The following is a 17798-nucleotide window of genomic DNA, read 5'->3' as shown; positions in this document are numbered from 1 at the left end:
CAGACTTTTGTTTAAGTTTGGGCTTCTGCCAAACACCAATTTACAGTCAAATTTCATTAGTAAAACATGGAATTTTAATGGCATCCATGAGTATTCATCACATTTATAACATTTAACCAATTTCCTTTACAGAACAGAGAAACAACTTGTCTTTTCAAAATAATTGGAAACCACTTTACAGATACCCTAGCATTAAATTTCAGTTTTTCTTTTCAATTCTCATTTTCAACAAACAATGGAATAGCTTTGCGTTGTAATTTATTTTAAAAAACAAGTCGAAGGGTGAATGCATCCTTGCCAAATGTAGATGTTTTTTAAAAAGGCAAGAGAAGCAGCAAGACTTGCTTTTCCTTATAACAGCTACAATATTACCATGTTTTTCAGGACCACGTCACTCGAGAGGAAGCTAGAAGTTTGACATTGAGGCAATGTGCAACAATGGAGGTAGCACTAGCTACAATTAAGGTACAGCTGTATATGTCCTGTGAGCCTATATTGTGTGTCTGAATGAGCAAATATATGATTGAATTGTTCGCGGTATGAGCTAGATTCGAGCTGGCCCTGTGTAGGTGTACAATGGTGTGACAGGGTCATAAAGATCCTTGCCCTCCTGTCACAATGTGCTTGGGGAGCACAGACATCATGCAGGGTGGTGCTAGGCTCTCCAAGGTGGGCTGAACACAAAGTTTTGGTCCCCAGGCCCCCCCCTACCCACCCAGAGCTGGCCAACTGCAGGCAGAGAATGCACTGTATCCATTAAAGTGGTAGCCAAGCTTTAGCTCTTTATTATCTTCCCATGGAGGCCTGGAGTTAGTCTGGATGAGTCAAATAGGTTGAGCTCTCCGTGTGCTGTAGCATGGCCCGTCTATCTTCCTCAAAGCCAGGTTGGGCCTCACTGGCGCAGTCTACCCACGGTCCTGCAAACGTATATGAGAAAGGAAAACACTTCACAGCCTGTTGGAAGTCAAGGCATTTTTCTGTTGTACAACGTACTATTTTATCCACAAATGTCCAATTAAATTTGTCTCTCTACTTTTGTATTCACCCTCTAATTAACTGCCACCTGTACATTATTGGATTTCTTTCAAAGATGCCTTTTAATTATTCTATACAGTGGCCCCTTTTCAGTGAAACCAATCACATTTGTCAGGCAGCTGTTAAGAACACAACTGAATCAATTAATTTTGTGCGTTTCCGCTGTTGCCGGCACCCAGTGCCGAGAGGCTGAACAACAGCTTGAGTTGGTTCGTTACCCGGTGTGCTACACCCAATAATCACAACGGGGTGGAGAAGCAGAAAAGTTTATTTGCAGCTGCAAAAAGGTACAGGGAGAATAAAATCTCAAATCCTGCACAACAGAGCAGGAAGTTACACAGGCTTTTATACATCCTTTTTCCCAGCATACTTATCCAATAGCAAGCTGCCCCAAGTATCCATATAGCCAGCCAATCCAGTTCCCAGCTAGTTCCCTGGTTCTCTGTATCATTTGTTAAACTATACATAAAGCTGCTTTATTTAGCATTGTTCTTCCATATCTCCCCTTTGGCCTTGCTTAGTTTCAGGCAGTCTGACTCTGCAACATATTGTTGCAGATTCTCAGCATAACTGCTGTGTGTGCCTCCAGGTGGGGGGGGCCAAGGACACTTGGGCCTAGTATGCAGAGCTGCTGCGAGTGCCTCCAGGCAGGAGTGGGGGCCAAGGACACCTGGGCCTAGTGCGAGGGGGCTTCATCGACACTCGTGGTCTTCCATCCCCTCGAGTTACCTAGTGGCCATGCCCCAGTGTCCCCAACAACTCCCCCCTTTGAGAACACTCAACAGCCTTGGCTCTGAGTTTTCTCACTTGGGCTACTTATTTCTTTACAATATGACTTTGCATAAGCACTTTGTGATAGCCCTGAAGAGAATGACTTATTAACTTTTGCAAAAGGGCCCTGACACATGATACTGCACAGCATAATACCAGTAATACAAGCAATACAGGAAAGAGAATTTTCAATAGCAGGCTAAATAAACCACCAAGCCAAGACGACAAACCCCAGCCTGAAAACAAGGTTTGCAACCAATCGTTCTCTGGGGCAGTACAGGCAACCTGTGCTTCGGCTTGGGCATGGGCCTTAGCCTGTACCACCTTTTCACAGATCTCATAACTGCTATCATTTACATATACACAACATCGGGGCCCGATGAGGGCACAAACCCCTCCTTGGGATGCCAAGAGATAGTCCAAAGCCAGCCTGTTTTGGAGGGAAAACGTCCTGAGCTGCTGTACCTCTTTATTTAATGTTTTTACTGCTGACCGTAAATCACTAACCAAGTCCTCTAACTCTAAGGCCACTTTTTTAAGAACCATCTGCAGCCTTATAGTATAGCGGCCTATGCATGCCATGGCTGGCCCGGTAAACAGTGGCGCTATTCCCAGTACAGAGCACCCTACCAGCTTCTCAGTTGTGAGGGGATTCTTCATATTGCCCTCCAATGCCTTAGTCAGTCGCCGCAGGGTCTTTTCTCGTGACTCAACAGAGGTGTCTCGGGCATTTCTAATCTTTCTTTTGGGCAGTGTGGCAGTTATGGAAAGATGAGGAACTCCATGAGCTATATAACAGCTACCTGTCCAGTTGGCTGGCAGCACCCTGTAAGCCTTTCGGCCACATACAAAATAGTGACCCTGTAGGGCTCAGTAAGGACTGTTTCTTAAGGCGATTCCTGGGATATTTAAGGCTGCTTTGGCTGCTTTTTTAAACAATTTATATGCCCCTAAGGGGGCATCCCATCCTCCTGATTGGGTACAAGTGGGGGCATTTCTAATTGTGCCATTCAAATTACACTCATCATAGGGACCACTACAAACCCACCATTGGCTTGCTACATTGGAGATGTTAACTGGACGGCAAGTTACATTTCCAAACCCCTTTTCTTGTGGTAAGAGTTTCCCTAAAAGGGGAGGAACCATTACACCCACACTGCTGGCTTCCCCTTTTGGTCTTTATTCAATACCCATCAGCCCACTGTGTAATAACAGAGGAGCTCTTTCCCACAGGACGCCCATAGTGATCAGATTGGTTTCGGGTAAAACATAACACTCCCTCAGTGAGTACTGCAACTGAATACTCCTGGTCCTGATAGGTGGCTTGCTGTAAAGAGGTCTTATTCCAGAACGGCGAGTCCGTTCTTTCCTGCTCTTTGGTGGTGGCTAATTCTGCTAGGGTCAGGGGCAGCATGTCAAGGGGCATTCTCATTTTGGGGGATAGTGGAGTTGGAGCACATACCCAGCAATCAGTCTGGTTTGTTAAATTAGCAACATGGTGCGCAAGCAAAACAAAGGAGTTATGCTCCCAATATGCACAGTTTGGAAATACCAATATAGAGAATAACAATGTTACCCAATTAATTATGACCAGAGTTTTCCCAACCCAGGGTCTTTAGTACCTGGGTGGGCCCATTTTAGCATTAAGATGCCCGCTATTTGTGTCTTTTAAACAGTAGCTTTAGGCCGAGATCGTCACTAGATGAGGAGTCAGCAGGTTGGACGGTCCAGTGTCCTGCTGACGAGGGGGCGGTTACTGCCTTCAGACGAGAGTGATGGATCCAGTTCTTGTGTCCCTCAATCTTTGCCGCTGTATGGGAGACCAGCAGGACGGTATAGGGTCCTTTCCACTTTTCCTGGAGAGGCTCGTCTTTCCAGGTGCGAACAAGCACAGAGTCACCAGGCTGTAAGGAGTGAACGGAAGAGTCCAAGGGGAGACGCTGGGAATCCTTGGTATACCTGTGAAGAGACAAGAGAACAGCAGACAGGGAACACATATACTGTGACAAAAAACCATTACCCAACTCCCATTCCCCTGACAGAACCGGGGTGCCATTTATAGGCCATGCCCTTTCAAACATAATTTCAAAGGGACTGAGCCCTAATCTACCCTTTGGGAGAACGTGGATACGGAGTAGGACGAGGGGCAAAGCATCAGGCCATTGCAGTGAGGCTTTTTGGCACACTTTTAAGAGATGCCGTTTAAGGGTCTGATTGGTACGCTCCACTACACCACTGGCTTGCGGTCTCCAGGGCGTATGGAGTTTCCAGGGGATCTGTAAGGCATGTGAGATGCTTTGAATGATTTTTGATGTGAAGTGTGTCCCGTTGTCAGATTCCATCCACAGGGGGAGTCCAAAGCGAGGAATGATCTCCTTAACAAACTTGAGGGCCACTGTTCTGGCAGTGCAGTTATGGCATGGGAAGGCTTCTGGCCATCCGCTGAACCGATCCACTATAACAAGGAGATATTTGAACCCTTGGGTCCGGGGAAACTCAGTAAAGTCTATTTGCCACACTTGTCCAGGGCCCGGAGTGGGTTCCAGGGCAGCTGGTGGCACAGGATGTCCCGGTCGGGGGTTATTCTTTTGGCAGACTAAGCAGTCCGCTTGTACCTGGGCAGCCAGGGGTCGGAGTCCGGAAGTGATAAAATATTTTCCCTTTAGTTGGATAAGTGCTTCCCTGCCAGCATGAGTATGCAGCACACCAAAAGCATACTTTGAATCAGTAAAAATATTGACCCGCTTTCCTTTTGACAGTTCAAGTGCACAGGTCAGGGCTATCAGTTCGGCAAGCTGGGCAGAGGTCCCAGCAGGCAAACCTTCAGCTTCCACAGTGTCATGGAGGGTCACAACAGCATAACCCGCCCTCCTTTGCCCATTTATTACAGTACTGCTACCATCAGTGTACCACTCATAATCTGCATTTGGGAGGGGTACATCCTTTAAATCCGGATGGCTGGAGTACTGGATATCTATGATCTCTAAACAGTCATGTTTCTGTTTCTCTGTTTCTGGCAAGAGAGTGGCTGGATTAAGGGAGGGGCAAGGCTGTAGGGTGACTTCAGAGTTCTCTAACAGCTTAGCCTGGTACTGAGCAATCCGAGCCTGGGTGAGCCAAAGCCCTCCCTTTGCATCCAATAAGGCTCCGACCGTATGGGGAGTATAGATTTGCATAACCCCTCCCAATGTTAGCTTCTCGGCTTCCTTAAGCAATAGGGCAGTAGCTGCAACCGCCCGTAAACAGGCCGGCCAACCCTTTGCAACCTGATCCAATTGCTTAGAAAAATAAGCCACGGACGTCTCCATGCTCCTAACAGCTGTGTAAGCACTCCTAGGGCCACCCCCCTTCGTTCATGTGCATACAACTGAAACGGCTTAGAGAGATCTGGCAGGCCCAGAGCCGGGGCTTCCATCAATTTTCTTTTCAGGATTTTAAATGCCCTGTCAGCCTCTAGGGTCCAATAGAAGGGGTCATGATCTGCTTTTTTTACACAGTCGTACAGGGGTTTAGCCCACAGTCCAAACTCTGGGATCCATATCCTGCAAAAGCCTGCCATACCCAGAAATGCCCTGAGCTGCTTACAATTATTTGGAGAGGAACTTGACAGATAGATTCCTTTCTTTTTTCTTCACTTGAACGCTGACGCTCCCCTTGCCTTAGCTGTAACCTGATCCCTCTCCACCTCAGACAACAGGGTTCTCAGGAGGATATTACAGTCGTTTCAATCGGCTTGTGACTACTGAGGCACTCCTCAAAGACTGAAATAAACCTGATTGCGTTAGTTGAGAATTGCCCAGCCTGTGTTTTAAAAGCTGCTAAGTCTATTGGATTGAATGGCACATGGGTGTAAACTTGCATAGTGGTAGTCTGACGTCCGTCTGTCCCTGGGCAAGCCACAACAGTCTCGGTAAGCAAAGGATAGAGTCCCACCGAGGGGGCAATCTCTGTAACCCAAGACATCCTACCCTTATACGGTGGAGGTGTGGGGGCCGAAGGGGACACCGGCTCTGCCATTACAGTGGGGGTTGGGGGTCTGGGGACTAACATTAGCTACTACTGAACCAGTCAGAGTCAGATTACAGTGCTGTAAAATATCTGGTCGAGTACATAAAGTCAGAAACAAATGCGCATACATATGTTCATTCCATTTACCCATTCACTGACAAAACAAAACTAATTGGAGGATTGTGTTGTAATTAATTGACCCTCCTGGTGGCCACCACTCCTGGTCCTCTAGTTGATATTGAGGCCAGTCAACTGTACAGAATCGTTTTAATTGGCTCTTAGTCATCGGATCCGCACCAAATACCTTCCAGTTTGCTAGAATGCACTCTAGGGGCGTACATCGTATCCTAACCCCTGAGCTCTGTCCCTGTCCCATATCTACAGGGTAACTCTGGGCGTCCCCAGGTTGCAACAGAGCATATAATCCGGATTTTAAAAGGTTCCTACCTTATCCAAGGGACCGGTTCTTCACCGTGCCCTGCAGCTGCTCCTCCCCCATGTCTAAGGGACCGGTTCTTCACCGCCGTCCACAACAGCTTCTCCACTATATGAGTGCATTGCACCGTTGTGCCCTCTGGGGTCGATCAAATCACGTCTCCTCCGAGGCCCCCGATGAACTCACCGGTGCGCGCTGGGCGTCGGTTCTCGCCGCAATCCTCGACCTCCAGGAGGGGTCCGGGCAAGGCTAAATTGCAGCCTCGTCGCCCACCCAGGGATGCCAAAAGCTGTTGCCGGCACCCAGTGCCGAGAGGCTGAACAACAGCTTGAGTTGGTTCGTTACCCGGTGTGCTACACCCAATAATCACAACGGGGTGGAGAAGCAGAAAAGTTTATTTGCAGCTGCAAAAAGGTACAGGGAGAATAAAATCTCAAATCCTGCACAACAGAGCAGGAAGTTACACAGGCTTTTATACATCCTTTTTCCCAGCATACTTATCCAATAGCAAGCTGCCCCAAGTATCCATATAGCCAGCCAATCCAGTTCCCAGCTAGTTCCCTGGTTCTCTGTATCATTTGTTAAACTATACATAAAGCTGCTTTATTTAGCATTGTTCTTCCATATCTCCCCTTTGGCCTTGCTTAGTTTCAGGCAGTCTGACTCTGCAACATATTGTTGCAGATTCTCAGCATAACTGCTGTGTGTGCCTCCAGGTGGGGGGGGCCAAGGACACTTGGGCCTAGTACGCAGAGCTGCTGCAAGTGCCTCCAGGCAGGAGTGGGGGCCAAGGACACCTGGGCCTAGTGCGAGGGGGCTTCATCGACACTCGTGGTCTTCCATCCCCTCGAGTTACCTAGTGGCCATGCCCCAGTGTCCCCAACACCACAATCGACAAGATAATTATTTTAGCAAAATCTGACTGTTACAGCAAATGCTTTACAAGTGGAGTTTTTTATGGTAACCAAAATATTGTGCACAAAAAGGCTATTTTTCCTGTAGAATGATTCTATCCAATCCCTACATTTTAGCAACCACAATATTAACAGAAGTAGAACTTATTTCACTGGCAAAGGACAGAGTACTTTGCACTTTTAGTATACCTTCCAGAAGAGGGTCTCAGAATGCTTTACAAACATTAAAGACCCCCAACCCCCTCCCAAGTAGAAACTAATATTGTTATCCAGGGGTGAAAGTAACATTAAGCACTTACTGGTACAGGAGCCCAGCTTCAGGCCCCAGGAAGGGGCGGGGCCTCAGGCGAAAGAGATGGGGCCATGGGCGGAAGGGGCGGGGCTGTGGGGTTCAGCCTCCCCCAGCCAGCCCATCCAAGCTGCCTGGCCTGCACTGCCCAGGGCTGTGGCAGTGATTTAAAGGGCCCGGGGCTCCAGCTGCTGCCACGGTAGCAGCAGCGGTGGTCAGGAGCCCCGGGCCTTTTTAAATCGCCGGCCCTGGGGCAGCTGCCCCTTCGCCCCCCAACGTCAGCAGCCCGGGGGGGCAAAAGGGGCAACTACGTTAAAGTGCAGCCGCAGTAGTTCTTTAACGTTGGCTGCATACGGGCTGGTACTGGCAGCCACTTCTTACTGGTATGCCCTACCCGCCCGTACTGGCCTACTTTCACCCGTTATCTTTATTTTACAAACAGGTAACTGAGTTAACCGCTGGATTAAAATGTGGTTGTGGTCAGAAAAGAGACTATTCTATGTAAAATGGCAGTGTCTTTCTCAACAGATCTGACCTCTGCGTGTATATTTGCTGACTTGTGTGACAAAAGTCTTGTTGATCAAGCAAAGCAAGGCCTAACACTCAATTGATGGTATTTCTGTCTGTCAGTATATAATGTGGTGATGTTTGAATGCCACATCCAATCAATTGGAACGTTAAGGAAACGGTCTAGGCAGGGCCGGCTTTAGGAAGAGTGGGGCCCGATTCAGTGGCACTCCTGGTCTTCGGCGACACTTTGGCGGCGGGTCCTTCACTGGCTCCGGGTCTTTGGCGGCAGTGAAGGACCTGCCACCGAAGACCCGGAGCGCCGCCGGGTGAGTAAAAATTAAAAAGGCGCCGGGGCGGGGCCCGAATCAGCGGAATTGGACTAAAGCCCGCCCTGGTTCTAGGCATCAAGGTGCCGAACCCTATTAATTTTTGTGAAAATCAGAAAAATAGACGGTAGAAATGGAGGACACAAAGCGCATCAACATCTGGTTAACAGATCCAGCAGCTTCAGCTACCTCTGCAACTGTCAGTAGATCAAAAAAAGTTATGAAAGCTATTAATACCTTCCAACATAACAATACCCCCATTTCAGGTCTGCCTATCATCCTCATACAGTTTAAAATGATGGCACTGAATGATTTATCTCCCAGATAGAAAGAAATGAAATAAGAATGGTCAGGGGAGCAGGTGAAAGCCCCCTGGTCTGGGGAGCCCCACACATGGGATACAATGGTAAGCAGGGAGGGGAACAGTGGGGAGAAACAGAGCCCCTGGAACGTGGTAGAGGGGGCACACGGATACCCTGGCACAAGTGAGGGGATTGTAGGGAGTCTGAAATAGCGGGGGGTGGGAAGGTGATGCAGAGAGAATGGAGGAATACGTGGTGCTTTTAGTGTGTGCAATGAGCTCACCCTACAGAAGCAATGAAGTGTGTGACCCTCTAGTATTACTCTTCCTTTTATTACCCTCCCAGAGCTAACAGAACTATAAGGCAGTGAACCTGTTTGTGTTCTTACCCTTGTATCACTGGCATAATTATTAACTAAGTGGTCCCGCCAGAATCTTGATTATTGAAGATGTCAGAGTCCAAAAAGAAGCCAGCTTGACTTTTCATTTGAGTTTTCAGAGTTGGCAGTTAGAGAAAACATCTTGTAAATTAAGCATATTTGATCTGGGAGTGACTGAGACACAATAATCTTTGAACCCCATGATGCCACTTTTCAAGTCAATTCAGAGTACAGCTGCAGTTTAATTATTCTCTCTCTACTGCATGAAAATTAATTATTCTATTCCAGTTTTTAAAAAGAGAATCTAGATAACTTACCAATGCCCTATTTGATCTTCCACATTCATATCCAATACTCTTGACTCTGTTAACCTGATTTTTAGAGGGTTGTATATTATTACAGGCTCACCAATGATCTGACCAGAAGATAATCAGGTTCTTGTCCTGAAATCAGGCTACACAGAATTAAATGTAGAGAGTTCAATATTTTGCAAGGACCCCTGGCAAGAACAGTTATGCGGACGACAAAGCCAAGGCTTAGAGATTTTTATTAAAATAAAGGGAAAAGTTATCAAAGCTCCAGACCACAAAATCAAAAAGAAATAATGCAAGTCAGGGGGTACGTGCGGTATCATTCCTTACAAAAGCTACTTAGACTAGCATACTCATACTCTTCCTTGGGGATCTGGTGATTAGAGACCAGCCTCATCTCTGGCATGCTAAAGGAGTCTGATGGTCCAGGTTCCTCACTGCCGAGATTGATGATGGAGAGAAGGGTCAAATGTTGAGTGGCTAAGTTACCCTGAAAAAGCTAAGCTAAAAGCTAGACAAAAAGAACAAAAGGAAACTAGTTAGAAAGAGCACTCCCCCAACATGGTGGGTTTCCCCTCGTATAAGGTCTTGCAATCTCCTGAATATTCATCTCATGCCCAACCTTCCATGCCCAAATTTAATTTTCTCACCCACAGAATCTTAGGATACACTTTCTCTACAGGCTCGTGTATTCATACATATCAATAGCATATTCACTCATATTAATGCCAATTATCTCATTCTCAAAACCTGTTACTTTGGCCTGAATTGTTACTTCCTTGTCCTTGCGGTTACCAGCAGGTCCCAAAAATTGTTGGTAAACACATTTAGTTCCCTAAAGGGTAACCGGAAAGCCTTTTATCTATGCCAACACTCATGCTAACTTGCTTTAGCTAAGGCTACAAGCCTGTAGGTTCCTTGCGTTACAGCCAAATATAATGAAGTAATGTCTACTGAAGTTAAGTTATTCAGTACAAAAATATAAGCCAAAGAGAATAAAATCATTCAAACCAGTAAATAAAGACAGGATATGATAGAGCAAGCTAGCAGGTTAGCCCTATGGGCTACAGCTCACCCTCCTCTTTAATACATATTGGATGAGACCACCACCCCGTACTCTAGCCCCTGTGTGCCATGGCTTCTGGTGCAGGCACTGCACAAGACAGAAGTAAGGCTGCCTTTAAGGACCCCTTCACAAGCGCCAGTGTAAGGAGTGTGCCAGGGGGTAAGAGGGAACAGCATGATATGGAGATTCTTGGTGGCTCTGCACTGGAAGGCAGCCCTAACTTAGACAGGCCCCGGGTCCAGTCTAAATTTCCCCAGCCCTGTGAACAGTCAAAGACTTGGAGGGCACAAAGCTGACTTAAACCACCTTTCCACCTGGGCTGCGAGTAATAAGAGGCACAACATAGAATCTTATCCACTGTATCATTCTCTTGTGTGTCTTTAACCAAGCCCAGTATTCAGATATTACTAGATATAAAGTGGGACAATGTGAAAAATTTAAATGACGGTAAAGCACTGAAATGCACCTGAATCCCTAGGGGAGGATGGGTTGAGAGCTGCGAGCCTTGATGGTACAGTTTGTTTTCTTAGAAGCTAAGAAAAAGGGGCACAGCTCATCTCACCAGAGCTGTGATTTTCTTAGTGGGCTAGGAACGTACTAGCGTGTCTGAACTATCCACCACAACCTATATCACTTTTAAATGCAGAAGTAAATAGCTGTACCACGATCTTAGCACAGGGATGACATTAGCCACTTTTATACAATCCTCCTAGGTAGGCTTGTGAAAGGAAGGAAGTCACTGGAAACATTCGGACTTTATTATATATAGCACAGAGCACTCATGACTCACTCCTCCCTATTGTCACCATGGGCCAGATTCTCAGTGATGTAAGTTGCCAAGCTCCACTGAAGTCCATTTACATCAGCTGAGGCTCTGCCCCTAAATCTCTGCATGCAGAGAAGACCTGTGGGGGGATGGAATGGCTACATCTATTTTATATACTAAATGGTTTAACAAAGAAGAGATATTCAGGACCAGTGTATTCATCTTGTTTAACAAACTAACGTCTCACCTCTTTGCACATGGAAGAGGTGCCAGACAGTGCTGCCTATTGTCATCTATATTGTTTATAATGGATTTGGAACCTCTTGTGGAAGCAATCACAAAATATTTGGAAGGTTCTAGCATTGTAGCAAGAGGAGTACTACAAAAGGCTGTGGGGATAATATTTTAATGCTAAGTAACCCAGTGGTACCCTTAGTTCACTTGATGAAAGTCATTAATGACATTTCAAAGATCCTGGGACCTATAATAAATTGGCAGAACATGTGAAGTTCTTCCCCTTGTATGAATTCTGCCTCAGTATCCTGCTAATTCAACGGAACTTGCAGTAGCTATCAAAAGTTAGGAAGTATTAATCCAGTATTCTGATCATTGCGAACTTATTTCATAAACTGGAGTAAAATAATGGTCTTGTTGCATGATCATGTGTCAGATGTTACTGAAATAGCATGGCACCTTAAGTTATCCACTGAGTCAAAACTGTATTTGTGGACATGATTTTTCTGTCAACAGAATCACAATGTCTTTTCCAAAATGGAATGCAATTGCCCTTGGTTGTGCCAAGAGATTTGTCATTAGAAGATAGAAAAGCTCTTGTGTCCCACTTTTAAACATGACATGGCAGAAATTGCTTCATTAAGACACCTAATTTATAAGATGAATAGCAAAAATGAAGAATTTCAGGTGACATGGGAGAATATATACCTTACTGAAAGGCAAACAAGTGCAAGTGAGAGGAACTTGAGATTGCTGATGCAATTCGGGGGGAGAGGGGTGTTAGCATAGAAGTCCAGGAATTCATTGGCGTTTGTCGTTTTTTTTCTGTTTGCCCATGTTTGTTGGGTTTTGTTGATATAGTCATGTGTGGATTTATATAACTTTAAAAACAATTGGGGTATTTTTTATACAGACTATTCTCACACTCCCATTTATTGATTCTTTTTAGAGCTAAAAAATGAATTCACCAAACAACCTGCAATTAGCATTTAATATATTATGTTTGTGTTACCACTTGGAAGAACACCACACTGAAAAATGACCATTCATCTTAAATATAGCATATTATCACTCTCCATATGGTGTATTGTCTGTAGCAACCTTGACAGATATGTTTAGTATTAGGAAAAATGGCTCACCTGGTTCAAATAAACTGTATAGTTTTTTATTATCCATATTTGTGCCTTCCTCACACACAATGAGAATCAGGTTTGCATTCCAAACACTTACCTTATGGAAATAAAGATGGGCTTGATTTCCAGATGTTCATGCCATCCAGGGGAAATGCTTTGCTGGACATACAGCTTGTGATTTATATGAGCCAGTGAAGCCCTGTTCATCCCTAGAAGAGACTGATGGCCAGCTGCAGATTGGTTTGGCACCATATCATCTACTGTCTCTAAAAATAATGTAGCATAGAGAGAAACATTTTTAAAAGCCTACCTTGGGAATATTATAAGAAAATCAGTTTCAATAGGCCAGTGGAACCAGGTTGGAAAATCTATTCACTGCTAATCCTTATTCTGCTCTAGTTTTTGGTCCTCCCAAGCAATATAAAAAATGTAGGCAATCTACAATGCAGAAACACTAGCAAACAAAATTTATTCATGTTGCGGGGGCGGGGGGAGGGTTTGAAGGCATTTAGTGGCGATCATGGTTTAATCTGAATGTACTCTGCATTCTATGTCAATATGAAATTTCAGTTTATAGGCTATTTCAAATCAACTTTGTCTCCTATAAAAATGGAAAGCTAAACAGTAACTGCAATTTAGGAGGAGTTTAGATCCCAGAATAGGACTTCTGTAAAGTCTGCAATAGATAAAAGATAACTGCTGTACCTCCCAAAGCCAGGTAACAGTTCTGGGAGTCAAATTCTAAGTGATTGTCTCAGTTCTGGCCCTGGCTTTTTGTGTGAGCTAGGACAAATCATGTAACTTCTCACTGCCTCTGTAAAGCAGGTTTTTTACACTTTACAGATGGGTGCTGCGAGGCTTCATTAGTTGAGAGACCAGTTATTTTGTTGTGATAGGACAGTGTTGTGCTACTCCAGTACAACAAAGCTACCCTAAAGTCAGCATAGCCAGCCCTGGGAGGACTGGCCCTGCATAAGGGGATCATCAGAGGGAGTATAACCATTGTTGTGGCCCCCTACACCAAACTGCTTCCTGCAGCTGAGGTAAGAGGTGGCCAGGAAAACCCTTTGTCTTGGAATTGCTTTCCTAAGAGATGAACCATTTTAAGTGCAACAACTGTATATCTATTTCCCAACACATCTAAAACCTTGTTATAAATGATTGTCTCCAGTGCTACCTTTATCATCCCTTTTCTATTATGTTCTTTTCCTCCCATGATGCAGTTTCCCCGAGTTTTGTTCTCCATCCCACCACCCCCAATAACTTTTCTCTAGCTGCAGTTTTACAACAGATCTCTCTTTTCCTATATATGTATTTCCATTCCAATACTCTGTGAATTGTTTTTTATAATACCTCTCGTAGCCCTCTTCTTGCTCGCTCCCCTTTCTGTGATTAATAAACTTTGTGAAAGGGAAAATTGGTGACGTTTCTTGTAAAGGTCTAGGAAAAGAGATGTCCCATATATTGGCTACTTCGCTACATTTTGTTGCATGTCTGCTTTCTAAATTCAAATCTAACATTTACAAACAAAAATGCATGTTCAGAATCACATGGGGTAGGGTTCTTTCTAGGAATGCTTTTGTTTGCTTTTTACTTAAACTAAGTTTCAATGCTGTGCTTTAGCACCTAGGATAAGAAGAGTGGGTGATTTTGGTATGAAGAAATATCATTAGCAATTTTTAGGGCTCATTGATAAATTGATTAAAAGGTGTGATGGAAACATACATACACTTTAAAACATCCCAGACAAAGGAAGTTGAGAAGTGTGCTACTAACTAATGCATTGTGTGACAAAGTTCCTCCTCTACCTTGGTGCGTCTTGCGCTTATTGGTGAATTTGCTTACCTCGGAGCTTCACAGGAGCCCTCAATTTGGCCATTTTCGGGAACCCACAGTCCAGGTCAACTCCTCCTGTGTCTGACCAGGAGTTGGGAGGTTTGGGGGGAACCCGGGCCCGCCCTCTACTCCGGGTTCCAGCCCAGGGCCCTGTGGAATGCAGCTGTCTAGAGTGCTTCCTGGAACAGCTGTGCGACAGCTACAACGCCCTGGGCTACTTCCCCATGGCCTCCTCCCAACACCTTCTTTATTCTCACCATAGGATCTTCCTCCTGGTGTCTCATAATGCTTGTGCTCATCAGTCCTCCAACAGTCCACATTCTCACTCTCAGCTCCTAGTACCTCTTGCTCCCAGCTCCTCACACGCGCACCACAAACTGAAGTGAGCTCCTTTTTAAACCCAGGTGCCCTGATTAGCCTGCCTTAATTGATTCTAGCAGCTTCTTGATTGGCTGCAGGTGTTTTAATCAGCCTGTCTGTCTTAATTGTCTCCAGAAGGTTCCTGATTGGTCTGGAACCTTCCCTGTTTCCTTACCCAGGGAAAAGGGACCTACTTAACCTGGGGCTAATATATCTGCCTTCTGTTACTCTCCTTTAGTCATCTGGCCCGACCCTGTCACAATTGGGAATTCACAGGATTACACACTTCCATTGAATTCTTCATAAAATTAGGGTAATGGAGGTAGCATTACTACATTGCTCCTGGGTACAGCATGGGTGTACCGCTGTTAGTGGAACACATGGTGTCGGTTGACTTTTAAAGCAGATTCATAAGGTCGACAGTCCCATACTATTCCATGAAACAAACTACAAGGAAACCAAGCCTGTTATTCCCAGAGAGCATCTGAGAGAATTGCCAGCCAGGGCCCCTGGCCACTCCACTCTTCTGTTTACCCCTACATCCATCATGGAATGATACATGTAGCTCCAGCTGCATCCTTTCATGCTGATCCTTTGAACATGGCTAAATACAAGCAAGCCTCTGCTTTTTGGTCTCAGAAAGAAAATTTTCTGCATAATTGCCAAACTTCACCTGCAATGCTAACTTGAAACTACTGCCCTGTTGAAAAAAGTAGCATAGATGGTCAAAGCACATATAAAGCAACTTTTCCATTGACCTTAAGCCTCAGCAGATGTGTGGATGAACTGGTAGCCAACATGCTGCTGTTTGCTTATCTATTTTGCCACAGATAGATACTACAGTTCTGCTGAGCCATATGAACTAGAACACAACAATGGGCTGTATTCCTCAACCAACACTGGTGCAGAAAGGATGTCTAATTCTAGATCTATATCCTAGAGTGCATATGGTGTCTCAAGCTGCCTTCAAGTAGCCCCAATATCCTCCTAAACACTCATTTCTTCTTTGTTTTCCTTCTAATTAACTGTTGCATGAGAATTATCTATGTGGACCTTGATTCCTAGAACATGAAGAAAGCCAAAAAGCTTCTGCAAACTGGTGTTGACGTTGTACAGCATTTACATCTCTTCTCCATAGGCTGAGGGTGGTTTCCAACATCATCCAACTTTCCTTTACTCTGCAAATCATTGTCCTGGGTTACACTCTGGAGACAGCTCCTTGTTTGGTGGCCTTCTTCAGCTCTAGAAAAGTGGTTCTCAACCAGGGGGTACATTAACTCAGCTAGGTATTTGCCTAGTTTCACAACAGGTTTCATACAATGGCTTGTTTATACTGCTCTATATACTATACACTGAAATGTACGTACAATATTTATATTCCGATTAATTTTCTTATCTGGTATAAACGAAAAAGCAAGCAATATTGCAGTAATAGTGTGTTGTGACACTTCTGTATTTTTGTCTGATTTTGTAAACAAGTAGTTTTCAAGTGAGATTAAACTTGGGGGTACGCAAGACAAATCAGACTCCTGAAAGGGGTACAGTAGTCTGGAAAGATCGAGAGTCACTGCTCTAGAACATTCATGTCTTACCTTATAGTCCCCTTATGGCCCGCCCACGCCAACCTTTGTGAAGCTATCAGAAGAACCCCTGGGGATGAGACTGATTAGCAGAGGTATCACAGAGGGCCTTCAGTATTGGTGTTATGTGCAAGGAGGAGAGAGTCCTGCTTCAGTTTTCAAACCCAGGCTTTTTGGAATTAAAGCAAGGATGACAATTAAGAAAGAAAATCTTTTTACTTGCAAATGGTATATTTGATATATACTCAGAGTGATTTAAGATTGAGCCTTTGGGCATAGCCCTGCTTGGAGGTGGCACGAAGCTGCACCACCCCAGGAGGAGAATCAGAAAGGAACTGTGACTCAGCGTCACAGTTCATCTTCTGTCCCTGTCTTTTGAGCTGGAAGTGACAGTAAGTTATATCCCCTTTTTGGGATGCAGCTTACTCTACTTTAGGGGGAATTTTTACTGTGCTCATCCCCTCCTCCCCCCATCCCCTCTTTCCATACCCCAGATGTAATGGGTAGCCCTAACACTGTACATAGGGGTGGGATTTTACTTCCCTGCATGGCCACATTAGGGCTGGTCACAATCTAGCCCTAAGAGACAAAAAACATTGAGGAGTCCTTGTGGCACCTTAGAGACTAACAAATTTATTTGGGCATAAGCTTTTGTAGGCTAAAACCCACTTCATCAGATGCATGGAGTGAAAAATACAATAGGCAGGTATATATATTAGTGCATATGAAAAAATCAGAGTTACCTTACCAAGTGGGGAGTCAGTGCTAATGAGGCCAATTCAGATAGGGTAGATGTAGCCTATTCCCAACCGCTGACAAGAAGGGGTGAATATCAACAGAGGGAAAATTACTTTTTAGAGTGCTAACGAGGGTGGATGTGACCCATTCCCAACAGTTGACAAGAAGGTGTGAGTATCAACAGAGGGAAAATTACTTTTTGTAGTGACCTAGCCACTCCCAGTCTTTACTCAGGCCTAATTTGATGGTGTCAAGTTTGCAAATTAATTCCAGTTCTGCAGTTTTTGAAAGTTTTTTGTTGGAGAATGGCCACTTTTAAGTCTGTTATTGAGTGTCCAGGGAGATTGAAGTGCTCTCCTACTGGTTTTTGAACGTTACAATTCTTGATGTCTGATTTGAGTCCATTTATTCTTTTGCATAGAGACTGTCCTGTTTGGCCAATATATATGGCGGAGGGGCATTGCTGGCACATGATGGCATATATCACATTGGTACATGTGCAGGTGAATGAGCCCCTGATGCTGTGGCTGATGTCGTTAGGTCCTATGGAGGTGTCTCTTGAATAGATATGCGGACAGAGTTGGCAACGGGGTTTGTTGCAGGGATAGGTTCCTGGGTTAGTGTTTTTGTTGTGTAATGTGTAGTTGCTGGCGAGAATTTGCTTCAGGTTGAGGGGCTGTCTGTAAGCAAGGACAGGCCTGTCTCCCAAGGTCTGTGAGAGTGAGGGATCGTCCTTCAGGATAGGTTGTAGATCCTTAACGATGCGCTGGAGAGATTTGACTTGTAGGTGATGGCTAGTGGTGT

At 45.0% G+C, this 17798-nt stretch overlaps 1 protein-coding gene across 2 annotated transcripts in view; it reads left to right on the top strand.

Annotated features, from left to right (window-relative positions):
- Nucleotides 1-17798, top strand: part of UNC13C (unc-13 homolog C) — a 387958-nt gene that overhangs the window by 336510 nt on the left and 33650 nt on the right. For both annotated transcript variants that reach the window (XM_077828069.1, XM_077828068.1), the window contains one exon: nucleotides 385-465. In XM_077828069.1, coding sequence (XP_077684195.1) covers nucleotides 385-465 — 81 coding nt within the window. The remainder of the gene's footprint in view (nucleotides 1-384; nucleotides 466-17798) is intronic.

The sequence above is a fragment of the Eretmochelys imbricata genome, chromosome 10 (genome assembly GCF_965152235.1).
Source record: "Eretmochelys imbricata isolate rEreImb1 chromosome 10, rEreImb1.hap1, whole genome shotgun sequence".
Classification (NCBI taxonomy): Eukaryota; Metazoa; Chordata; order Testudines; family Cheloniidae; genus Eretmochelys; species Eretmochelys imbricata.
This window is presented reverse-complemented; position numbering and strand designations above follow the sequence as displayed.